Source organism: Siphateles boraxobius, unplaced genomic scaffold, assembly GCF_051911475.1.
Source record: "Siphateles boraxobius isolate OS27281-9 unplaced genomic scaffold, OSU_SipBor_1 1, whole genome shotgun sequence".
Lineage (NCBI taxonomy): Eukaryota > Metazoa > Chordata > Actinopteri > Cypriniformes > Leuciscidae > Siphateles > Siphateles boraxobius.
The window spans coordinates 21,745,064-21,766,658 of record NW_027508699.1 but is presented as its reverse complement, the minus strand read 5'-3'; the positions used below and the strand labels follow the sequence as shown (position 1 = coordinate 21,766,658).

General features: G+C 37.9%; 2 protein-coding genes across 2 annotated transcripts in view; one reads left to right on the top strand and one right to left on the bottom strand.

The window, feature by feature from the left end:
* Positions 1-3,827: 3,827 nt before the first annotated feature.
* urod (uroporphyrinogen decarboxylase) lies at positions 3,828-11,673 on the top strand. Its single transcript, XM_077229088.1, has 10 exons — positions 3,828-3,989; positions 4,877-4,989; positions 5,088-5,167; positions 6,090-6,152; positions 6,244-6,441; positions 6,543-6,704; positions 6,822-6,959; positions 8,926-9,026; positions 10,261-10,327; positions 10,731-11,673. The coding sequence occupies exons 1-10, from the start codon at positions 3,967-3,969 to the stop codon at positions 10,893-10,895; spliced, it is 1,110 nt and encodes a 369-aa protein (XP_077085203.1). The 5' UTR covers positions 3,828-3,966; the 3' UTR covers positions 10,896-11,673.
* Positions 11,674-15,793: 4,120 nt separating this feature from the next.
* Positions 15,794-21,595, bottom strand: part of zswim5 (zinc finger, SWIM-type containing 5) — a 55,801-nt gene continuing 49,999 nt past the window's right edge. Inside the window, exons 11-14 of the mRNA XM_077228920.1 lie at positions 20,692-20,849; positions 20,427-20,590; positions 19,666-19,747; positions 15,794-19,339 (exon numbers count right to left, since the gene is read on the bottom strand). Of these exons, the coding sequence (XP_077085035.1) occupies positions 18,477-19,339; positions 19,666-19,747; positions 20,427-20,590; positions 20,692-20,849 (1,267 nt within the window). The 3' untranslated portion in view covers positions 15,794-18,476. The remainder of the gene's footprint in view (positions 19,340-19,665; positions 19,748-20,426; positions 20,591-20,691; positions 20,850-21,595) is intronic.

Below are 21,595 nucleotides of genomic sequence, written 5' to 3'. Positions count from 1 at the left end.
TGTTATATGATTTTCTTGATCTAGTAAGAACTCTAGTAGCTGCATTTTGCACTAACTGTAGCTTGTTTATTGAGGATGCAGGACAACCAGTTAATAAAGCATTACAGTAATCTAGTCTCGAAGGTCATGAATGCATGAACTAACTTTTCTGCATCAGAAACAGATAGCATGTTACGTAGCTTAGCAATGTTTCTAAGGTGGAAAAAGGCTGTTCTTGTAATATATGAAATATGATTTTCGAAAGTCAAGTTGCGGTCTAGTATAACACCCAGGTCTTTTACTGTAGTGGATAAAGTAACAGGACATCCTTCTAAATTAAAGTTGTATTGTAAGGGATTTTGTGGGTAGTTTTTTGGACCAATAAGTAGTACCTCCGTTTTATCTGAATTTAATAGCAGGAAATTACACGTCATCCAGCATTTTATATCATTTAGACACTCTGTCAATTTAGATAAGTTAGTGTTTTCATCTGGTCGTGATGAGATATATAATTGAGTGTCATCAGCATAACAGTGGAAATTAATTCCATGTTTTCTTATAATATTACCAAGTGGCAGCATGTATATTGAGAATAGCAGAGGGCCTACCACCGATCCTTGCGGCACTCCATAGTCTACTGACGTTATCTTTGATTTTTCCCCATTTAAACAGACAAAATGGTAACGGTCTGATAAGTATGATCTAAACCAGCTTAATGCCTGTCCCTGAACACCAGTGTAGTTTTGTAGTTGATCCAAGAGTATTTTATGATCGATAGTATCGAACGCAGCACTAAGATCGAGTAGAACTAGTATTGAGATACAGCCTTGGTCAGAAGCTAAAAGTAAATCATTTGTAATTTTAACTAGCGCAGTTTCTGTGCTATGATGCGGTCTGAATCCCGACTGGAATTTTTCATAGATATCATTTTCTTGTAAGAAAGAGCACAATTGAGCGGACACAATTTTTTCTAGTATTTTAGACATAAATGGAAGATTTGAGATGGGTCTGTAATTTGCTAAGTTATTTGGATCTAATTGCGGTTTCTTAATGAGAGGTTTTATTACTGCCAGCTTGAATATTTTTGGAACATGACCTAAAAATAAAGACGAGTTAATAATATTAAGAAGAGGCTCTTCGACTACAGGTAACACTTCTTTCAGTAGTTTAGTGGGTATTGGATCTAATAAACATGTTGTTGGTTTAGATGCAATGATAAGTTTATTTAGCTCTTCCTGTCCTATAGTTGTAAAGCGGTGTAGTTGTTCTAGAGGGGCCATAATTGAGGCTGAATCATAAGACATCATAGAGGATTGTATATTTACAATTGTGTTTTGGATGCTTTCTATTTTCTCATTGAAGTAATTCATAAAATCATTACTACTATATTGTAATGGAATATTTTGCTCTGGTGATGTTTGTTTATTTGTTAGTCTAGCCACGGTGTTGAATAAAAACCTTGGATTATTTTGGTTATTTTCTATTAGTTTGCGGAGATGCTCAGCCCTGGCTGCTTTTAGAGCCTTTTTATAACGTGACATACTGTCTTTCCAGGCGATTCTAAAGACCTCTAAATTAGTTTGTTTCCATTTACGCTCTAAGTTACGAGTTTCTCTCTTGATTGCATGCGTAGCACTGTTGTACCATGGTGCTTTAGTTTTCTCTCTAACCTTTTTTAATCTAATTGGTGCAACAATATCTAGTGTACTAGAGAACATGGTGCTCAAACTGCTAGTCATTTCCTCTAGTTCATCTGTTTGTTTGGGTGCACTGCGCAGCTGAGATAGATCAGGTAAGCTATTTGAGAATCTATCTATAGTGGTTGGAAGGATTGTTCTGCCTGGTCTATAACGTGGCGCAACATGACACATTTCAGCAGTACGTATTATACAAGTTACCATGTAATGATCAGTGAGATCATCACTTTGCGGTATAATATTTATATCAGTTGGATTGGTTCCATATGATATAATTAAATCTAGTGTATGATTTAGACGATGAGTGGGACCACTGACGTTTTGCGTGACCCCAAAGGAGTTTAATAAATCTGTAAACGCAGTCCCTAACGCATCATTTGTATTATCTACGTGTATGTTAAAGTCTCCAACAATTATTGCTTTATCGACATTGACCAATAGATCTGAGAGAAAGTATGCAAACTCTTTTAGGAAATCAGCATAGGGCCCTGGAGGTCTATATAGGGTAGCCAAGGCTAGAGATAATATGGATTTGTTTCTTGCATCGAAGAGCGTAACATTTAGCACAAGTGAAAGTGACACGTGATGGCCAAGTATAGTAACCCATACTTGGAATTTGACCTCTGCATTTAACCCATCCAAGTAAGTGCACACACATTAGGAGCAGAGTAGTGAGTAGTGAACACACACACACTGCAAACGTGGATACACACACCAGGAGCAGCGGGCAGCCTTGAGTGGCGCCCGGGGAGCAATTGGGGGTTAGATGCCTTGCTCAAGGACACCTCAGTCATATTCCTGCCGGTACTGGAATCGAACCAGCAACCTTTGAGTCACCAGTCCAACTCTGTTACCATTAGGCCATGACTGCCCCCAAGTACTTCAAACGAATTAAACCTGTGACCTGTTTTCTGAGTAACATTAAGAATATCTCTATAGATTGTTGCAACACCGCCGCCACGACCGATCAGACGGGGCTCATGCTTATAACAGTATCCTGGTGGAGTAGACTCATTTAGACCGAAATAATCATTTGGTTTAAGCCAGGTTTCAGTAAGGCAAAGTACATCGAAACTATTATCTGTGACCATTTCATTTACAATAACCGCCTTAGGTGTGAGCGATCTAATGTTTAGAAGACCTAGCTTTAGAAATTGTTTTTGTTCACTGATATTTAGATTTTCTGGTTTAATTACAATAAGATTTTTGCTAGATCCTACACTAGATTTATTGTTTGGCCTCACTAAGCGAGGAATAGACACAGTTTCTATATAATGTTCTACACTACTTATATCAATTAAGTTGGGACAGCAAAGACTGTGATTTGGACTTTGACTTACTAGTCATATGGTGTGTAACGTCTCTTATTTAAGAGTAACATGAGAATAACGTAACACTTGGTATTTTAATCTTTAAACAAGATTAACTATGGCAAGAGCTCTTTTCATCACTGCATTCTTTTCCTCATGATTATTTTCTTTTTTCCTTTTGCTTTCCGCTGTGATATGAAAAAGGTACTGCACATTTGTGGTCTGTTCTCAACGATTTAATTTACGTACGATATATGCCATTAATAATTCACTGGAATGCACAAATGTCTTTTTTTTCTCCCCAAACCCAAGTCTCTTTCCAGGTTTGTTTTCACAGGTGAATAAAATTTATTATCAGTCAAAATGACTGAAATCACTTTGAAATAGTATCACGCAATGCTGAAGTAGCTAAAAAAAAAAAAAAAAAAAAATATATATATATATATATATATATATATATATATATATATATATATAAGCAACATAATACAGATTACCACCGTGATATTTAACCGTCCGATTTTGCTGTGGAATGATGGTCTTCGTGGTCTGTTGAAAGTAGGCTACCTTGTTGATGCTTTTACACTTTTAAATGTATTTTTAATGTTCAATGCTTGAAGGATGAGTAGAATAATGTAATGTCATTGTACACAGTTTAAAAATACTATGGAAGTCAATGATTACTATCAATTGTGTGGTTACCAACATTCTTCCAAATTTTAGTTCAACAGAACAAAGAAACTCATACGGGTTTGGAACCGCATAGGGGTGAGTAAATCATGATTTTTGGGTAAACTATTCCTTTAAGTCACATCCCCTCTAAGTCCAGCCTACTTATGGTCACGTGACGATTTCAAGATGGCCGCACCCTGCAGTTTTGAGGCGTGACGTTATTCACATTGTTTCAACACTGTCAAACGGTAAAACAGCTTGTCAAGCTTGCATAATTTCATTGAAGCCCTTCGTTGAAGCCGGTAATAATGGACAAGGACAGTCTGATTCTGTAAGTTAATGATGAATGAATGAATTCTGATTGGAGTATTTGGATGATTACTTTATATCTATTGTTATAGGGCCAGAGCTCACTGACATGATACAATAAAATGTAAGTTAAGAATTTGTTACAAAAGTAGAAGATGCTTTTACAGGACTTCAAAAAGTAGCCACTGTCAGAGAAGTTGCATGTTAAGCAGTTTCGTTTTGAAAACATATTTTCTTGATATGTGGAAAATGTGTATACAGTTCAAGTAAAAATAACCAATAATAATGGCACTCTGAAACTTCGTTCTTTAAATCACAAAATAGAGGGATAATAAAGTGAATAATGTTCAAGCTGTATTTTATGTCAGTATTGAATTTGCAATAATAAATAGTTATAGAGGGTATTATTATCAAATCATTAATATTTAATTAATTATTTTGGAGCATTCCCACTCTACTGTCTTTATGCAATTAGTTTATGAAGTTATTATTATCACACTGTTACTTTCTATTGATCAAAGATACAAAAACATTAAGCAGCAACTATGTAAAGGTATTTAATGTCACTTTTGACCAATTTAATGTGCCCTTGCTGAATTAAAGTATTAATTTCTTTAAAAAGATCTTAGACCTCAATTATTTTAATGGTAGTGTGTATCTTCATGACTTTTTTTTGTGTTTTGTAAGTGATAAGCTGTGAAGAATAAGTAAACCGTTAGGCCCCTGATCTCAGAAGCCCTTATCTACTCGGTCCACTTGCTGCTTAAAACATCTGTGAAACCTGATCATCAGGACCTGAGGGAGGGGACTCAAACGATACATGAATTAATTCAGATCTGAAGATTTGAAGAAAAGTAATGTTGCGAGTTAAATATTGACATATTTTGTCTTTGCTGTTTTCCATCCCAGCCCCAAAGGCTTTCCAGAGCTGAAGAATGACACATTTCTAAGAGCTGCGCGAGGAGAGGAGATTGAGCACATTCCAGTGTGGTGTATGAGACAGGCTGGCCGCTATCTGCCAGGTATGTATCAGTCTTAGGTGCTGATGAGCACCTCCAGTGCTACATGCTGTCATTTCTCATGAAGTTATTCTTTTCATCCTTTATTATCTGTTTTACAGAGTTCAGGGAATTGAGGGCATTGAAAGATTTCTTTGAGACATGCCGTTCCCCTGAAGCTTGCTGTGAGCTTACATTACAGGTTAACAAAACTCAACTGAGCTCCTTCTTACCTGCTTCCTTCTTATAATTGTAGCATATTGAGTTTTATACATATTGTATTATATTATTAATGTAGACCATGTATTAAAGGACTAATGGAATATAATTACAGTATTTAATAATGTATTTAGGTTATGTTTTTCATACAAATACCAAAAACCATAAAGTTACATTTTGCCATGATAGTGAGGTGCTATAGGCTATGCCTGGTCTTATCTGTGGTTATCATGATCTAAATGCATGATACTGGATGACCAATGGTTAATTTTAATAAAACTCAAAGTCAGAATATTACATTTTACCAAATAAAATTGAGGTTGTTCATTTTGTTTCAACAGATGTTCCTGTTTTTGTTAATGAACATGAATTTAATTTAGTAAATCTGCATCCTAACTCATGCTAATACTACTGTCAACTCACTGTCAAATATGCGTTTCGGGACAAAACATGTACAGTAATATTAATATTGCAGCCTGCACTGCAAACTGTGCTGAAGATACGTGCCATCAAAGTCAGACAACACCAACCTGTTTCAAGACTTGAAACAATATCCCCCATTAGCACATGCAGAAACTAAGAAATTAAAATTTCTATTAAGAGATTTATTTTGTTGTGGAAAAATGACAAATGTTTGAATGTTCTACCTGAGATTTGTGAAATGTTCACCTGTTTGTCATGATATGTTCTGACCATAAAGAGTAGTTTAAAACCACAATTAACACTCTGGTTTCTACAACTTTCACTTAGGAGCAAAAATCTGCCTTTAAACTTGAAAGAAATAAAAATTTGACATTTATCGTCATAATTATCGATATTGAGTGATATAAAAAAAATTATTGTGATAATTTTTTTGGCCATATCGCCCAGCCCTAGTTTTTAAACTCTCAAGTATCTGTTTTCAGCCACTCCGACGATTCCCATTTGATGCTGCTATCATCTTCTCTGACATCTTGGTGGTCCCTCAGGTCATTGACGCATAATTTGACCTCTAACTTACCGAATTAACATTGTACATCAGTGTGAATTTCTTTTCATATGTGAAATGTGTATGAGCAGGCCATGGGAATGGAGGTTCAGATGAGTCCAGGAAAAGGCCCCACATTCCCAGAACCACTGAAGGAGCCTGAAGATCTGCAGAGACTAAAGACTAAAGTGGACTTGTCGGCTGAACTCGACTACGTTTTTAAAGCCATCACGCTGACACGGCACAAAATAGAGGGAAAAGTTCCTCTCATTGGCTTCACTGGAGCTCCGGTGAGAAAAACAAGCAACGATCCTCACATACCTAGAGATACTGCTTAAAAAAGAACACAATGGCCTCACTCGTCATCTGTTATGTCTTTTATGAATGCCAGTGGACTCTAATGTCCTACATGATTGAAGGAGGAGGCTCTGTGACACACTCGAAGGCTAAACGCTGGCTCTACAGGTACCCAGAGGCCAGCCACAAACTACTGAGCCAGCTAACAGATGTCATTGTGGAGTATCTTCTTGGGCAGGTGAAAGCCGGAGCTCAGGTGAGAGAAATAGTGAGATGATTTGAAGAAGGGGAACCATTTAAAATTATGTAGCACTATTTATTTTTACAGACAGAATGTATTTTAAACAGGTGTCACTAAATGTCTGTCCTTTAGGCTCTGCAGGTTTTCGAGTCTCATACTGGCTGTTTGGGCCCAGCGGAGTTTAAAGAGTTTTCTCTGCCATATCTGAGAGACATTGCTTGCCGTGTTAAGGACAAGATCAAAGAATCTGGTTTAGACAATGTGCCAATGGTGAGTAGAGTCTATCTTTTGAGCTTGAGCACTGTATTTATTTTTTTAAATTTTATTAACGTTATTTTTTATTAACGTCTTTCTCCACTCTTGCAAATATTTTTGTAATGCATTATAATAACTTTTAATTAATAAGTAGCTGATGTCTTTCAAATGTGGAATACAACAACATAATTCATCCTAAGAAGTTAGTACCATGAGAAGTGCTGCATTGCCATTTTTTGGAGCGAAATTAATGGTGAAAGAAGAAGGTATTATTATTTAAATTATAATATAATATTATATAATAACAGTGGTTAATGTTCATTTAAACTGTTACATACCATAACATTTTTGTTTTTGAAAGAAGTTTCTTAGGGTAAATTCACACAGAATGTGTTTTTCCTATTAAAAACGTGAGACGCAGTTCAGTGAAACAAAAAAAGGTCTAGAGATGCGTTTTTTTAAAAGTTGAACTTTTTTTTTAACTCGAGCGCTGGATTTATAGAATGCCGCATCATCAAGCGTGAGATGCTGCAAGAGACTCGAGCACACGGTAAAGATTGCAAAAGAACGTAAATACTTGTGGGTCTCGACTGGACCATAGTAGCACAGTCGAATGGGTTTTTACATTTCACTGTATAATTTTCTCATTATTTTTAAATGTAAACACACGCTAGACAGACTTCTTTTACCGTTGCGCTCGCGTCTTGCAGCATCTCGTGCATGACAGTTAAAGGTGCATTGTGTAATATTTAGGAGGATCTGTTGACAGAAATACAATATCATATACATAACTATGTTTTCAGTAGTGTATAAAGGCCTTACTTAATTAACCTTTATGTTTTTATTACCTAAGGGTACGTTTACACGACAACGATATGCTTAAAACCGAGAAGATTTTCCTTTGAGTTTTCCGTGTACAGACGACACCATTGTCAAAAAGATCCCCTTTCACACAGATCAGCGAAAACTACTAAAAACCGTGTATTCTGGGTTGAAACAGAATACAGGGTGATACAGAAATACAGGGTCATTAGATGGCGATGAAACACTATAGACTGAACACGTAATACGCATGTGCATAATGTCATCGTCTTCAGAGATTCGCGTTTTTGTTTACACGGAGATCGTTTTCAAAAACTTGCACTTTGAAACCCGTTTTTAAAAGTTTGTGTTTTCAGGCACCCAAAACGCCGTTGTCATGTCACGAACAGCCAAAACGCATTAAAAGTTTAACATTTTTAGTTGAAAGCAGTGTCGTGTAAACAGCCCCTTAAGAATGAGCCATTTCTATTTACATAGACCACGGGTCCCCTTACATTGAAATGCGTCGACATGTTTCTTCAGTAGCTCTAAATGGACAAGCGCGTTTCGTCACTATGTTGTTCTTTGTGCAAAGAAGCTAGCTAATGTCAGCAAATAAAACACTGAAACAATGATGAACAAGTAACAGAAATATTTGCAATAACATATCGATTTACTGAAATTAAGTAAACCTAATTTCTTAATTTATCTTTTGTAAAGAAGCCTTTGTTTAACTGGCTACTCTCTGCTGTCTCAGACGATGACATCTTTTCCTGTCGGCCACCGTAACTTCACCGCAATTCGCAACCTCACCACTAGATGCCGCTAAAAATTACACCGTGCACCTTTAAGTAAAAATTGTGAAATATACTTACAATTTAAAACATATAAAATCACATAATGTTTATATATTTTAGAGTATATTTTCATATATTCATCTCTGAATGAATATTAAAATTATTAGATATATTAACATTTTCTTTTTGAGCATAAGTATGCAGAGATGAGCAATGTTCCACAATGCACAGCACACTAATCCTCACTTGTAGTTACATCGTTTTGCCACTAGTTGTCAGTATCAGGTCAGGTTTTGTTACAGGTCACAAAGAGTCCCAAAAGAGTCTTCTTTCATGATCCATTGGACCCTCTGTAACTTCTGTCTTTTCTGTTTCATTTTCAGATTGTTTTTGCTAAAGATGGTCATTATGGACTTGAGGACCTCTCTGAGTCTGGTTATGAAGTCGTGGGTCTCGACTGGACCATAGATCCGCGTTCAGCACGGTCAGTCACAGAGATGTGATGTTTCTGGATTTCTGATTTTGCCTGTAAAAGTGTTTAGACTCTTAAGCAGTTCTCCCTTCAAGATCCCATACTGTAATTTTGTTCCTTGATGGTTTTACTTCAAAGCACTGAAACTCAAGTTTATATAGGGGGGAAGGTTTTTTTTTCTCTTCTTTTTGTCTCTTCTCATACAGATTTGCTCCAGATTGATTGCAATTTATTTGGTGACCCATTATAATACATTTTCCTTTTTGTTTTTTAGAACTTTAAAAAAAGATAGTCTTTCCCTATATGTATTCGCACCATCCTTTCATTGTTTTAATAAGAATAAAACAAGAATAAGATACCCTCCAGTCTTACAACATGATGCCACTACCACCTTCACAATGGACAGTGGGCAGTGTTATTAATATTTCACGTTAGCCGAGTTTTGGCTAAAAGCTTTTGGTCTTCATAAAAAAATCTCACCATGAAATATTTTTACACGTTGCAAATTAATTTGTACTGTTTTTTTTTTGGCTAAACTCCAAAAAAGTACATCCAAACACATGGATGTTTTTTTTCTTTTGGATAAAGAGTTCTTTACTCTTTAATGTTGAGATTTTCTTGTCTTGTTTTTTATATTAGTTGTTTTATGCTTCAAATGTAGAGGTCAGTTATAAGACAGTTGTGTCCTCATTACATTTTCATTAGTTTTTTTTATCTGTATGAACTGAAATGGAACACTACAGTTTCTAGACTTGTAGAAATAAAATCACAACCAACCAGATTTTTAATCCAGTAAAATGAAAGGCTTTTGTAGAGTCTGAATTCAGCAACTTAATCTCTGTTATTGCTGTTTCTATACATTTTAAAAGAATAGTAGAGTCGCCTACAAATTGAAGTATGGGAATTATTTAGAAACTATCTTAAACAAATCAAAACTCAAAAAAATTCTGTTTCAAATCAATTCTGTTCTTTTGAATTTTCTATTGATCAAAAAATTCCTTTTCCAACAAAAGTATTAAACAGCACAACTGTTTTACAACTGATAATAATATGAAATATTTCTTGAGCACCAAACAAGCATATTACAATGATTTCTGAAGGATCATGTGACACTGAAGACTGGAGTAATGGCTATTAAAAATACATATTTGCCATCATGGTAATGAATTCTTTCAAAACCCCAAAAAGTATTTTCGACCCCAAACGTTTGTATGGTAGTGTAAATAGTCTTGTTTGTGTTTCTCAGTGTCAGGACTGGAGGAAAAGTTTGTTTGCAAGGCAACATGGATCCCTGCGCTCTATATTCCACCAAGGTGAGGACAGGAACGTCGAAACAACACAAAACAAACCAATTCTCTGCATCACTTCGGTTTAGTCTAGGCTATATAGAAGTGTTTTGTGCTTGAAAAGCAATGCTTCTGTTCTGGTTAGAGAGGCCATTTTGTTTTTACAAATTTAGGCCCTGCTAGAAATATGAGCCTTAAGAACAGCTGTTTTCCACACAGAGCCGTCTCTGGCTTTCATTGCTCATTCACTACAATTATGGCTTTCATAGCATTGTCTTGATGCCTCCCAATTATAATTTTTTTCCCACCATCATTTCAGAAGTTATAGGGGTGTGACTGCCCAGCCTATTTGAAAAACATTAGCTTTTTCTGACAGAGAATAAATTCTTATGTATGATATCCAACCTAAACACTCTTTATGTGTGATCAGGAGCGCATATCAGAGATTGTGAAGAGGATGTTGGAGGGCTTTGGCACCAAGGGCTACATCGCTAATTTGGGTCATGGCCTGTACCCTGATATGGATCCAGAAAATGTTGGCGCGTTCGTGGAGGCCGTACACACCCACTCTCGCCAGCTCCTCAACCGAAAATAAGACGTTACTCTCCTATCAGAACACCTGAAGCCGACGAGAAACAACAACTGTTGGAGTTAAGCGCTCGCTGTATCAGATGTGTTCTAGGACGAATCTTACAAAACCTGTCAAAAAAAATCCATTTGTATTTTACTCTAAAATCGAAAGAGAAAAAAATATAGTAATACCATACTGTTCATTTTTTATAATTGTATTGCATTAATACGAATCTTCAAGACAATGTAAAACTTCAAGTATTACAGTTATGATAAATGGGGATAAAATAATGTCACAATGCAAAATATCTTAATTTTACTGACATGTAGGCTTGGGTTTTCTATATGCAAAATCTTAATACAATTTTTTTTTTTTGATGATTTTGTCGTGAAGTATGACCCAGATATTTCTTGACAGGCTTTGAGAGATTCGCATAAAAGCCTGGGCCCGACTCATTTAAATGATTATGTAGGCCGTCTTTCTATTTTACCTACATTTTATAATAGCTCCACACCAATCCATCTAATCTTTAATATCATTTTTTTAGATAGATTAATGTGCTTTCATCAGAGCCGATGCACTGTACACTGGAGAATGTGGAATACGTGAAGGAGGATGGAATCTGACTAAGTCTGAAGTGCTGTATACGTTTGTTTTTAATGCAGTGCCATAGTAACATCTGGGCTGAGACTGTCTTCACTGGAATAGTGACTGACACTAATGAACCACTAAGAATGTATGTACATTTCAATGGATGTTTTATATGAAGCGAAATAAAGAGTAATCCTCCTTTTAAGACAAACATCCCTCAGGGAAATTTCTCTGAGCTGAATGCCACATACCTAAATCATATGATTTTCTATTCCCTTTGTTTTACAGGAGTGTTTCGATGAGGGGTTTACCCCCTTGATCTATGATTACTGTCTCTCTTACTGCCTTTCACATTTAGTAATAGAAATGTTAATCCCAGAGGACGTAATACCAAATGACGAATAAGCACAAATCCTTAAATCCAGTTGTTTTTCATTTTGGGAAGGTGGGAGTGGGATTCCCCAGCAACACATCACATGACGTGGCGTACGCAAGATGTTTTTGAAGAACCCTGAACTTCAAAACAAGGATTTATTGGAATTAAACATGTTTTCAATCATGTTAGTGCTTTCTGAACCCCATTTGTGTGTATGAAAATGCATCATTTTGATACAGGGTTTCAAATCCGTTATTTGTTAGCATAGCAAAAAGTATTTCTACTTAATTTTCGGTCAAAGTTGTTTACTGTCTGTTTTAAAAGCGACCACAGACTGTAAATTGAAACAACATGATGGATGTTGTCCCACACTCGCTTACGGTCATTTAGTTTGAAATGGTGGCAGCTGCACTGCTGGTGTGCGTTGTTGTCGATGCAGGATAAGTCTAGCCTTGATTGTGTGTTAGGTGCTGTAAGCCCTGCTGAAAGAAGAAACGTCCTGTAATCAATTTGCTGATTAGTGTTGTTGGATTTTTAAAGCCCCTGCCGGCTCGCCACTAGTTTGTGTCCATGGAGCACAGCTGTGATTGGGGGGCTGGGCCCGTTTCCTAGTGAGGCACAAGAACATACACACACGTGCACATACTTATTCTGTGATACCTCAAGGGGCTCCTGGAATTATTTTTAATTGCAACAATGAATCAATTAAAAAAAAAAAAGCTGAATTCCCCAAGGCCTCCTTTAAGATGCCACAAGGGGGATGAAAGTGGGGGTTTTGGGCTCAATCTCTCAGCAAATCAGCCGGCCTGAAAATCCAATATGTTCCTGAAGACAGCAGGCTGTACATCATTTGTCAGGTCCTTGCTCTATCACTGCTTTATCAGATGGGAGGGTTTTGGGGGGGCTTGGCTCAAGATTGATTTGAAATTTTGGGGAAGAGAGATAGAGGTCTTCAAGTTGGTGTCAGTTCGGTGGAGTCACATCTTGTAAAATCGATTGGTTATTCTCACCATTCAGCATGTATGGTCATTAATATTAATTTTTTTCTTTTGGTTAGATTGAGTGTTGCGGTGGGGTTAGGCATTTGGTGGGGTTGGTGGTGGGGGTCAGCTCCGGTCTCACTTGAGACTGCTGGCCTGGCACTGCTGTCAAATATGACTATAGAATAAGATGCTGAATTTAATACTGCAGATATAGAATTTAATACAGCAGATGGAGGTATTAAAGACTTTTGATTGGACATCTTACCTCCACTCCGGTATTGCAGGATCATACACTCGGACGCAAGCGTGAGCCCGCCCACACGCTTCTCTGATTGGTTGTGCTTTGTGATTGTTCTGTAGCTAGAAGAACACATCATGTCCAGTAAGGACACAATAAGGTAGGGTTTGAAAACAGTTAATACAATAGCTAACATAGAATAACAACACACAATCCTTAGCTTTTATTTATGGTTAATGTTAATTTCTAAATATATATATGCACGTTAGTAAGGAATTTAAGTAACTTACATTTTAAGTGAAAGAAATAAAAGCACAAACTGATGCACTTCTCTGTGCCATATGCATTGTAATTGCGCTTTGTTCCCCCGTGAATCAGTGATTTGAGAAAATTGCTTGAGTGAGTGAATGATTCAATGACTCGCTAAAAAAGATATGTTGCCATCGACCGGCGTATCGTAACCTGTAAAATTGCTACTGAAAAATCCCACCACCATTACACAGACTGACAGTCTTATGTAATGTGCAAACAGAAAGAAGTGGAGTGATACAATCAGTAAAAAGTCGGACTGTATATTAGCCTTCAGCTAATCCAATTCGCCGAATGCACTAAGGCATTTTGATCTTTAATTCTGTTCATCTCAAAACGTTCTTCCATAATCCACTCCAGCTCTCCATACCCGCTTAGCCCACACCACCTCCCAACAAAAAACAAAAAAAAAGTCCCAAGCTGCCCCACCCCTCCTCACCCAGTCTTCCGACACCCCAATTACAGAGGGATTCTGGGAAAATCTGAGCAGCAGAACAAAGCTCTGCAAATCAGCTCCCTGAAGAACACAATATGCGATTACGCTGACAGCAGAACCTGCCATGCAGGGTGCAAAGGACAAAGCTTCCTCTCACTGCACAAACCTGCCCAGAAGCACAACCGTTCTCAGAGTTGCCTGACAGGCTTGTGTGCTCCATGACTGCGTTTAGACGTCCTCTTTCTGATGATGGGTTGGGTTCTAATTAAAGGAAAGCCTTTGTAACATTGTTACACGTATAAACAATGCTTGTTTCCCCCCACCAATCCCAACACCTACTCCTCACTCCAAATATGACAGCCTCAGCCTGCGCTGGAAGCTCAGAACAAGGTGGGAAAGCCAATTACTCGTCTCTCTTTTTCCTGGCGTGTCACTTCTGTTGAATCACTGAGCTAAGGAAATGCCTTCTCTTTGCAGCGTGTCTAACAGAGCCAAACCCATCCATATTTCAGCCAGAAGCACAGCCATGCTTGACAAACACTTACTCAGTGGTCCTCACAGGAGCAGTGCGCTGCACCGGGTCCAAGACACAATGAAGAGCAGCAGCTGTGAGGGACCCTGATGGATGGTACAGTTTGTATAAGCAGGCCCAAAGAGCATTGTTCCTGTCGACTGCATCTCTAACACAGTCAATCACTCTGACACAAGGTTTTCCTGGAGTTTATTGTGGTTTTAGTCACAGAGTTTCTAAAGGGAGACAGACAGAGAGCTGGAGATATAGTCTGGACATCAAGAATTTTGTTTTTTTTACAACTGCAGTGATTTTTCTGTGCTTAAAGACCTCATGAGATGCGTGCATGTTAGCATACAGACTAACATACACACCTAACCTAAAAAGTTGACAGAATAAACAAAAGCTTTTGTAAAGCATTTAGTCTTTCTCTTCTGAATAAAAAAAAGATTTGTCCCCTTCACATACACTACCACTCAATGGTTTGAGGTCAGTAAGATTAAGAAATGATAAAGTCTCAAGGCTGCATTTAATTGATCAATAAAACTGAAATATTTAAAATGTTTTCAATTTTAATACAATTTAAAATGTAATTTATTCCCATGATGGCAAATCTGAATTTTCAGCATCACATGATCCTTCAGAAATCATTCTAATATGCTGATTTGCTGCTCAAGAAACATTTCTTATCAATGTTGAAAACAGCTCTGTTGCGTAATATCTTTTGTGGAAAGTTTCAAGATTCCTTGAAGTTCAAAAGAAAAGCATTTATTTTAATTTTGTTGTAAGAAGTTAAATGCCTTAACTGATGGTTTGAAAATAAAGTAAAAGTGACCGTAGAGCACAAATTCAGTGGCTTTGGTCATCTCTATTTAACAAATGGACCCTTTTCACATTTCCGGGTTTCTTAGAGGCCGGAAGCCGTCATAACTGGGTAACATTCTATAGTAGTAAACGGGAGACAACAGCAAACATAATTTTGGTATTCCTATTTGCTCCAATATCAAAATTAAAAATCGATGCTACCGTTTCCCCAACTTCCCAAAAGAGGGAAAAAATAGAGTGATCACACACAGATTTAATGCCAATGTAGAACACAAAACATAGCGTTATAAATGTATATTACATTTTTTTTTAATGAATATATGCAATGATTTCCAATGTTGATAACTGGAAATGCGTCACCACAGTCTATGAAAAAGGTCCATCACAATTTATTTGCAGCCCTGGTATCAGTAAATCCTACTATTGCAAGAGTTTCATAATAATAGATTTAAGCTTCTCTACACATGACATTGTGGTAGTTCTGGACCGTGACAAACTGAAAGGCTACTAACTTCTTTTACCCCCCAAAATAAAAATCTCCGCTATATATACACAAAACACCTGTTTCAAGAGGAAAAAAAGTTAAATTTGCACTTCATAAAGAGCCAAAATCAAAGTAGCTGTATATCATGTCAAATTGAAATAGGCAAAGACGTGTTTCACACTTTATTCATAGAAAAGCACTGAAATTCAACACAAATCATATAAAATGGTAGTAGCATTACATAAATAGTAATAAATTTTTGTTTATAGACATTAGCTCAAGAGGTTGCACAAACAAAAAGTGTTGATGAACTATACTTTTGTGGCAACAAATACTGGATACCTTTTTATAATTCAGTAGCACAAAGAGGCGACAAACACTTTCCCTTAAATTAAAACGAAACAAAATCAAACAGTAGATGAACTAGTGAACAATCTCTACCAGCGATTATTTTTTTCCTTCTAAACTCTAGGGACAGATCAAAACACTGGTACAGTTAACACATACAGGACACTTAAGAGTATGGAAGAGAGAAATCAAAAGCCAGAGGAGGTTATTCTCTTTTTGAGATGCCATTGGACCAACTAGTTAGCTACAGAAAATGCTCGTTTTTTTAACCTTTTTGTTTTCTTTTTTTTATATAGTTTTTCTTTTTTTAATCAAACAGGCAGCACTATTATCATTCTGCAAATGTGTTGGGAAAAAAAAAATCCTAATCTGTGAGCTTCCTCTCAGGTCCATCCACTGAGCTACCTGACAGAGTAGGTTGAGGAGCAAAGGCTGCATAATGTGACTAACACCTTGTGGTTTGAGTATGCCACAGCTGAGGCAACTAGTATGAATTTTTAAACAAACTCTATGAACGAAAATAACCAAAATTTGAAACCAGCAAACTACTTAAATGAAAGTGACCAACCTTAACCAACAAGATTGAGAAATCTCCTCAAGATTTAGCCATCTATCAAGGTCTCAATTAGGCAATAGTAAGACGCAACCTCAAAACAGGCCTTTTTGCCCTCAAAAAGCCCCAATACAAGATAATCACGACCCTAAAGCACGTTGACCATGTCGAAGCGAAGGAGAATAGAATGCCAGATGCCCTTCTTCCTTGTTTGGGCCAGTTGAAGGTATATGTCCATACTCTCTATGCTGTACTCCACTGACATTAGCAACACAATGTCCTGAAACACGTGCAGTGCTTTCAGAAGACTATAAGGCTTCAAAGTAAAGAGTTGTATGTAGATTAAAGGTAAAATCCATCCAAACTGAAGCTCGTGTAGATTACTTTACTTACAGATACAAACGGTTGAATTTCGGGAGAGCGCCCCCACCCCCGAACCAAACAAGGAGGATCAGGGGGGAAGAGGGCAAATCATGAAGTGGTTCTGCATAGTCTGTTCATAAACGTTTGTCCTCCCCTTTCTTCTTATTCTTTACATGCTTCTTCTTGCAAAAAGGTATTACAAAAACAAAATAGGATACAGATAAAACAGTAAATCAGAAATGTACACAGGAGCACCTGAGAAATGTTTCTGAAGTCTTTCCTCTTACGGTCATCACATTCCCAGCCCAACAAATTCAAGTATCCGAAAAGAAAAACATACAGTCATCATAAATAATTATAACTTTACAATTTTTTGAATTGACACTTTCATATTTACAATATCTTAAATGCTTATGCTACTATTTTTTCTGTTTTGTTTCTTTAAGTGATTCCCTGAGAACGGAGTTGAGCATATCTTTTCTTGTTTCCTCTCTTCTCATTTTCCTTCAGATGGAAGCCGCAGAGTGCATTCTAAGTGTTCGGATCCACTGGGGCACTTGTGGAGGGCGGAGGTCATGGAATGTGGAAGATATTACAGTTTAAAGCCAGCTAATTTCTTATTCTGCCAATACAACCATTTTTGTCAAATGCATCTATACAATTTACCTAATTTTTACACAGTAAGTAATTGCGTATCCAAATGCGTCGTGTAGGGGATGGAATTTAATGAAGTGCTAGTACATATATATTATTACTGCTACTCAATCTCACACAAGTCTTTTTGTTTCTGCTTCTGTTTTTGTTTTTCCACTGAGGTAACAGAGAAACATATATGGCTGATATTGATGGGTAAATATCTTGGTTTTGTTCAAATTCAGTGAGACCAGGAAACAGCATGGAAGGATTGAGCACACAGGTATTCTTTTAGGTCTTGGTCTTTCCTGCACTGAATTTTCGAACAGAGATTAAGATGAGCCGATAGTAACAAACACAGGACAAGGGGGAGGGCTCATGTCTTGTGGCTCGCTTGAGTCGTAGTTGGGAGGTTCAACAGAGTTGCAGTTTAAGTTTGAGGTGATATGCCTGTCTCGCTCTTAAAACCAGGCCTTTTCCAGAGAGAGTTAAAGCTGATCTGTAAAATACGATCGAGGTATGCTGAGAACACTGTATGCGAGTGTTTCAGGAATGACCGTTTTGATTTAAGTGTTCAATCCCCTTTCCAAAACTACCCAAACGCCTCCCCACGCTCAATTTACCACATCATCATTTGGTTTCTCTTTATGTGCCACTTTTACATTTTTATAACAATATCTTGATTAAACAAAATCAAGAATGTGCCAAAACAAAAAAATACATGGTCATAATTACAGTTGTTCTTCTCCCCTCCACAGGTTCGACCTGGTAGAATAACTTGGTGAACAGGAATTGTTCACAATAAAAAAAACACAAAAAAAACAAGACAAAACAGATCAAAACAAAGGATAAAATTTAAAAATTCACCAAAGATGACCAAAAACGGAAGAATTAAAATAATGCCTTAAATAAATGAAGAATGAAAGAAGAAAGAGTTTTCCGCGACAGGCGAGGTTCAACCGAAACGTTCCCGTACCAACATCATGAGTTTCTTCTTGCCCTTATAGATTTGTTTCAGGTTGTCTATAAACTGGGCGAACTGAATGTGGCCATCTTGGGCCAATAGGAAGGTCTCACGTGCCTTACTGAGAAACTCAATGAACTCTCCATAGTGACGCGGGCTGATGTGCGTGAGGCGGGAGTGGGTGGTGTTGATGTAGGCGCTGATGGTGGCGTCCAGTAGCTGTCTCAAAGGGGCTTTGTCAGTGCTCATAAGCTTGCCTGAATTACGTCTGCCAGGAATGCCGGCCAGGCCTGGGGCCGTCATGGTGCAGCGCCGCAGAATGTCCGAGAGCACCGTGGCGCAATGAACGCTTTTAACCACCAGGGGGATGATGGCGGCCAGCTCGTTCTTGCCCAGCGAGTGGCTGAGAGCACAAGCCCACAGCACGTCGTTGATGGCTGGATGCGTGTCTTGGTTGTAGGCCAGATTCAAGTGGGTCATGGCGAGAGACGCCAGTTTGAAGGCTCGAAGGGGGTAGCCGCGGTGCTCCATGTAGCGGGCGATGGTGAAGAGCTGAGAGTAGGTCATGCCTGTGGAGGCAGCGTCGATGACTATCTGGTAAGCCGTCTCGAAGGCAATGTGGTCCTTCTCGCAAAGGGTGAGGGCGGACAGGGCACAGTTTTGGGGATCCTTCATGGCGCACTGCAGGGCCAGGGTGCGCGCACAGCTGGCGAGTTCCTCCCGCTGCGGGTAGTCGAGGCTCAGGCGCAGGATGGTGTTGTGGGACATCACCGTGGCTGCCACTATGCTGGTTGCCTCGGTGGGGGTAAATAGAGTGTACCAGCTTTGCAATATGCTGACCAATGCTCTTAACCCTGCAATGAGAAAAAAGAACCAATCAGAACAGAGAAAACATTTGCCTTGGTTCAACCTGCATTTAGAAACCACACGATAAACGTATCATCATTTTCAGTTAAAAGATTAGCTGATTTTGCATAGTAGCCTACTGCAGTTTAAATACATTGCAACAACCTAGGTCTTTTAGTTTGATTTAGCCACAATGGGACGGATACGATTTCCGTCAGAATAAAGCATTTACATGACATTTTAAAAAGACAAAACTATTAAAGTGCATGTCAGTGTCTTGAATGAAATCCTCGTTAATTTAAACATCAAAATCAGAGTGCTGCTTGATACAGACCGACTTCAGTAGCACATGTGACTAGCCATCGAACCATCTCCCTCCGCCTCCAGTTGAGTGTGGAAAGGGTCATCCTCATCACCTGCAGAGAAATATCATATCGCATTAGACACAAAAGATGCAGAACAGTGTACTGGAACAAATATACAATGAGTAAATTTACATGTACATCAAAACACAACTACCAGAAATAAAACCAGCATGTAAAACCAAACTATAAAAGAAAACAGTCTTTGCGCTACTGTTCAAAAGCTTGGGGTCAGTGATTTTTTTTTTTTTTAAAGAAATTAACACTTCAACAAGGTTATATTAAATTGATCAAAATTAAAAGTAAAGACATGTATGTTACAAAAATAAATGCTGTTCTTTTGACCTTTTTAATTTAGACTTCACCTTAAAAAGACTTCTTTCTAAAAAACAAATATATATATATATATATATATATATATATATATATATATATATATATTACCGACCACCAATTTTTTAAATGACAGTGTACATAATATGCATGTCTGTTTACATTGGACATCTTGTGTAAACATCAGATAAGGGTAAAAAAAAAACGTTTTATATGCAGAGAGAAATTTAAGGTAATGGGAAAAAAAAAAAAACTATGTTGGCTCTTTGGATGTCCAATAAAATAATGTTTTAGGATGACTTTACATGACGGCATAGTTGGTCTAAGATCAAGAATGTAATCAGACTCAATAATGAACAAAATCAAACCAGACATCACATAAGGATCCATTTAGATTTACCTGGAGGCCGAGCTCCAGCGCTACATTGAGCAGCGTGATGTCAGGAGGGTTTTCTGCCGGAGTGGCGATCTTGAATGCATCCTGAGCCAATTTGAAGATGAGGGAAGAGGAGTGGATGTGCTTCTGAATGGCCTCCAAAACAGTCCGCAATCTCAACATGTCACCTAAGACACAAAACAGACTTCTCTTAGCTAAACATGGGCACAAAGTTTGTTTAAAGTGAACCTCACGTGACTCGTTGTGAGTGATCGTGTGTAGCACTCACCCTTAGCGGCAGTAAGCATGGTGGAGGCCAGTTCACACTGCTGAGACTCCAGGTGGCCCAACGTGAACCAGCGTGGGTATCTGCTAGGCACTATGGAGATGCCGTGGTGAGGATGCCCTATGTCACCTGAGGGAGCCGTGGACTCCAGCACTGGAAGCCTGCAGTAAACGTTTATACTGGATTATTCACACATATAAGACTCTAGCTCTTCACATAGCCTATAAAAAGATCAATATATAAGCTCAAAAACCTTTTTTTTTATCAATTTTCTGTTGCGATTCACTGATTTATACAGCTTTTTACTCTGTATTCTGATAATCATGTCTGAGTAAACCGAGTGCTACTTCCACACATACTAGTACTCATGTTTCTGCTAGCTCTGTCTGGATGCAAGTAATTACAAATAGCGATCTATGCTCTGCTACTCCTGTCTGAGTGAACACTACACTAGCTCAGACTCACAGAAGGTGCATATTAGAAGGATTGAGTATTAGAGACGAGTTACTACCGAAGGATGCTGTGATTGCTGAAAATTCAGTTCAAAATAAATGCAGCCTTGGTGAGAAAGAGTCTCCTTTAAAAACTTATAAAAAAACCTTACCAACCTACAGACAGAAACTACATTTGCTACTTGGAGGAGGGACATTCTCATCCTAGAATGATTGGACAAAAATCTGTGTAATTAAGGATAAATCGTCAATATTTTTGGTCTGTTTTCCCACAAGAGAAAGACTATGTTCGCCTGCAAAAAAGCGGTCACTAAATGTTGACTCAAGAGAAACCCCCCTGATGTAGATCTGTTTTCATGCATTGTCAGTCAAACATGCTCCATGGAAAAAATGACCCTCTCCCCCTGGTTACAGAAGGACAAAGGGGAAAAGTGAAGGAAATGGGATTTATTACA

Coding starts and splice junctions, on each gene's coding strand:
- urod (XM_077229088.1), top strand. CDS start 3,967: ATGGACAAGGACAGTCTGATTCT. Junction 5,168..6,089: donor GCTGTGAGCTTACATTACAG/GTTAACAAAACT, acceptor ATCTGTTTTCAG/CCACTCCGACGATTCCCATT. Junction 10,328..10,730: donor GCGCTCTATATTCCACCAAG/GTGAGGACAGGA, acceptor ATGTGTGATCAG/GAGCGCATATCAGAGATTGT.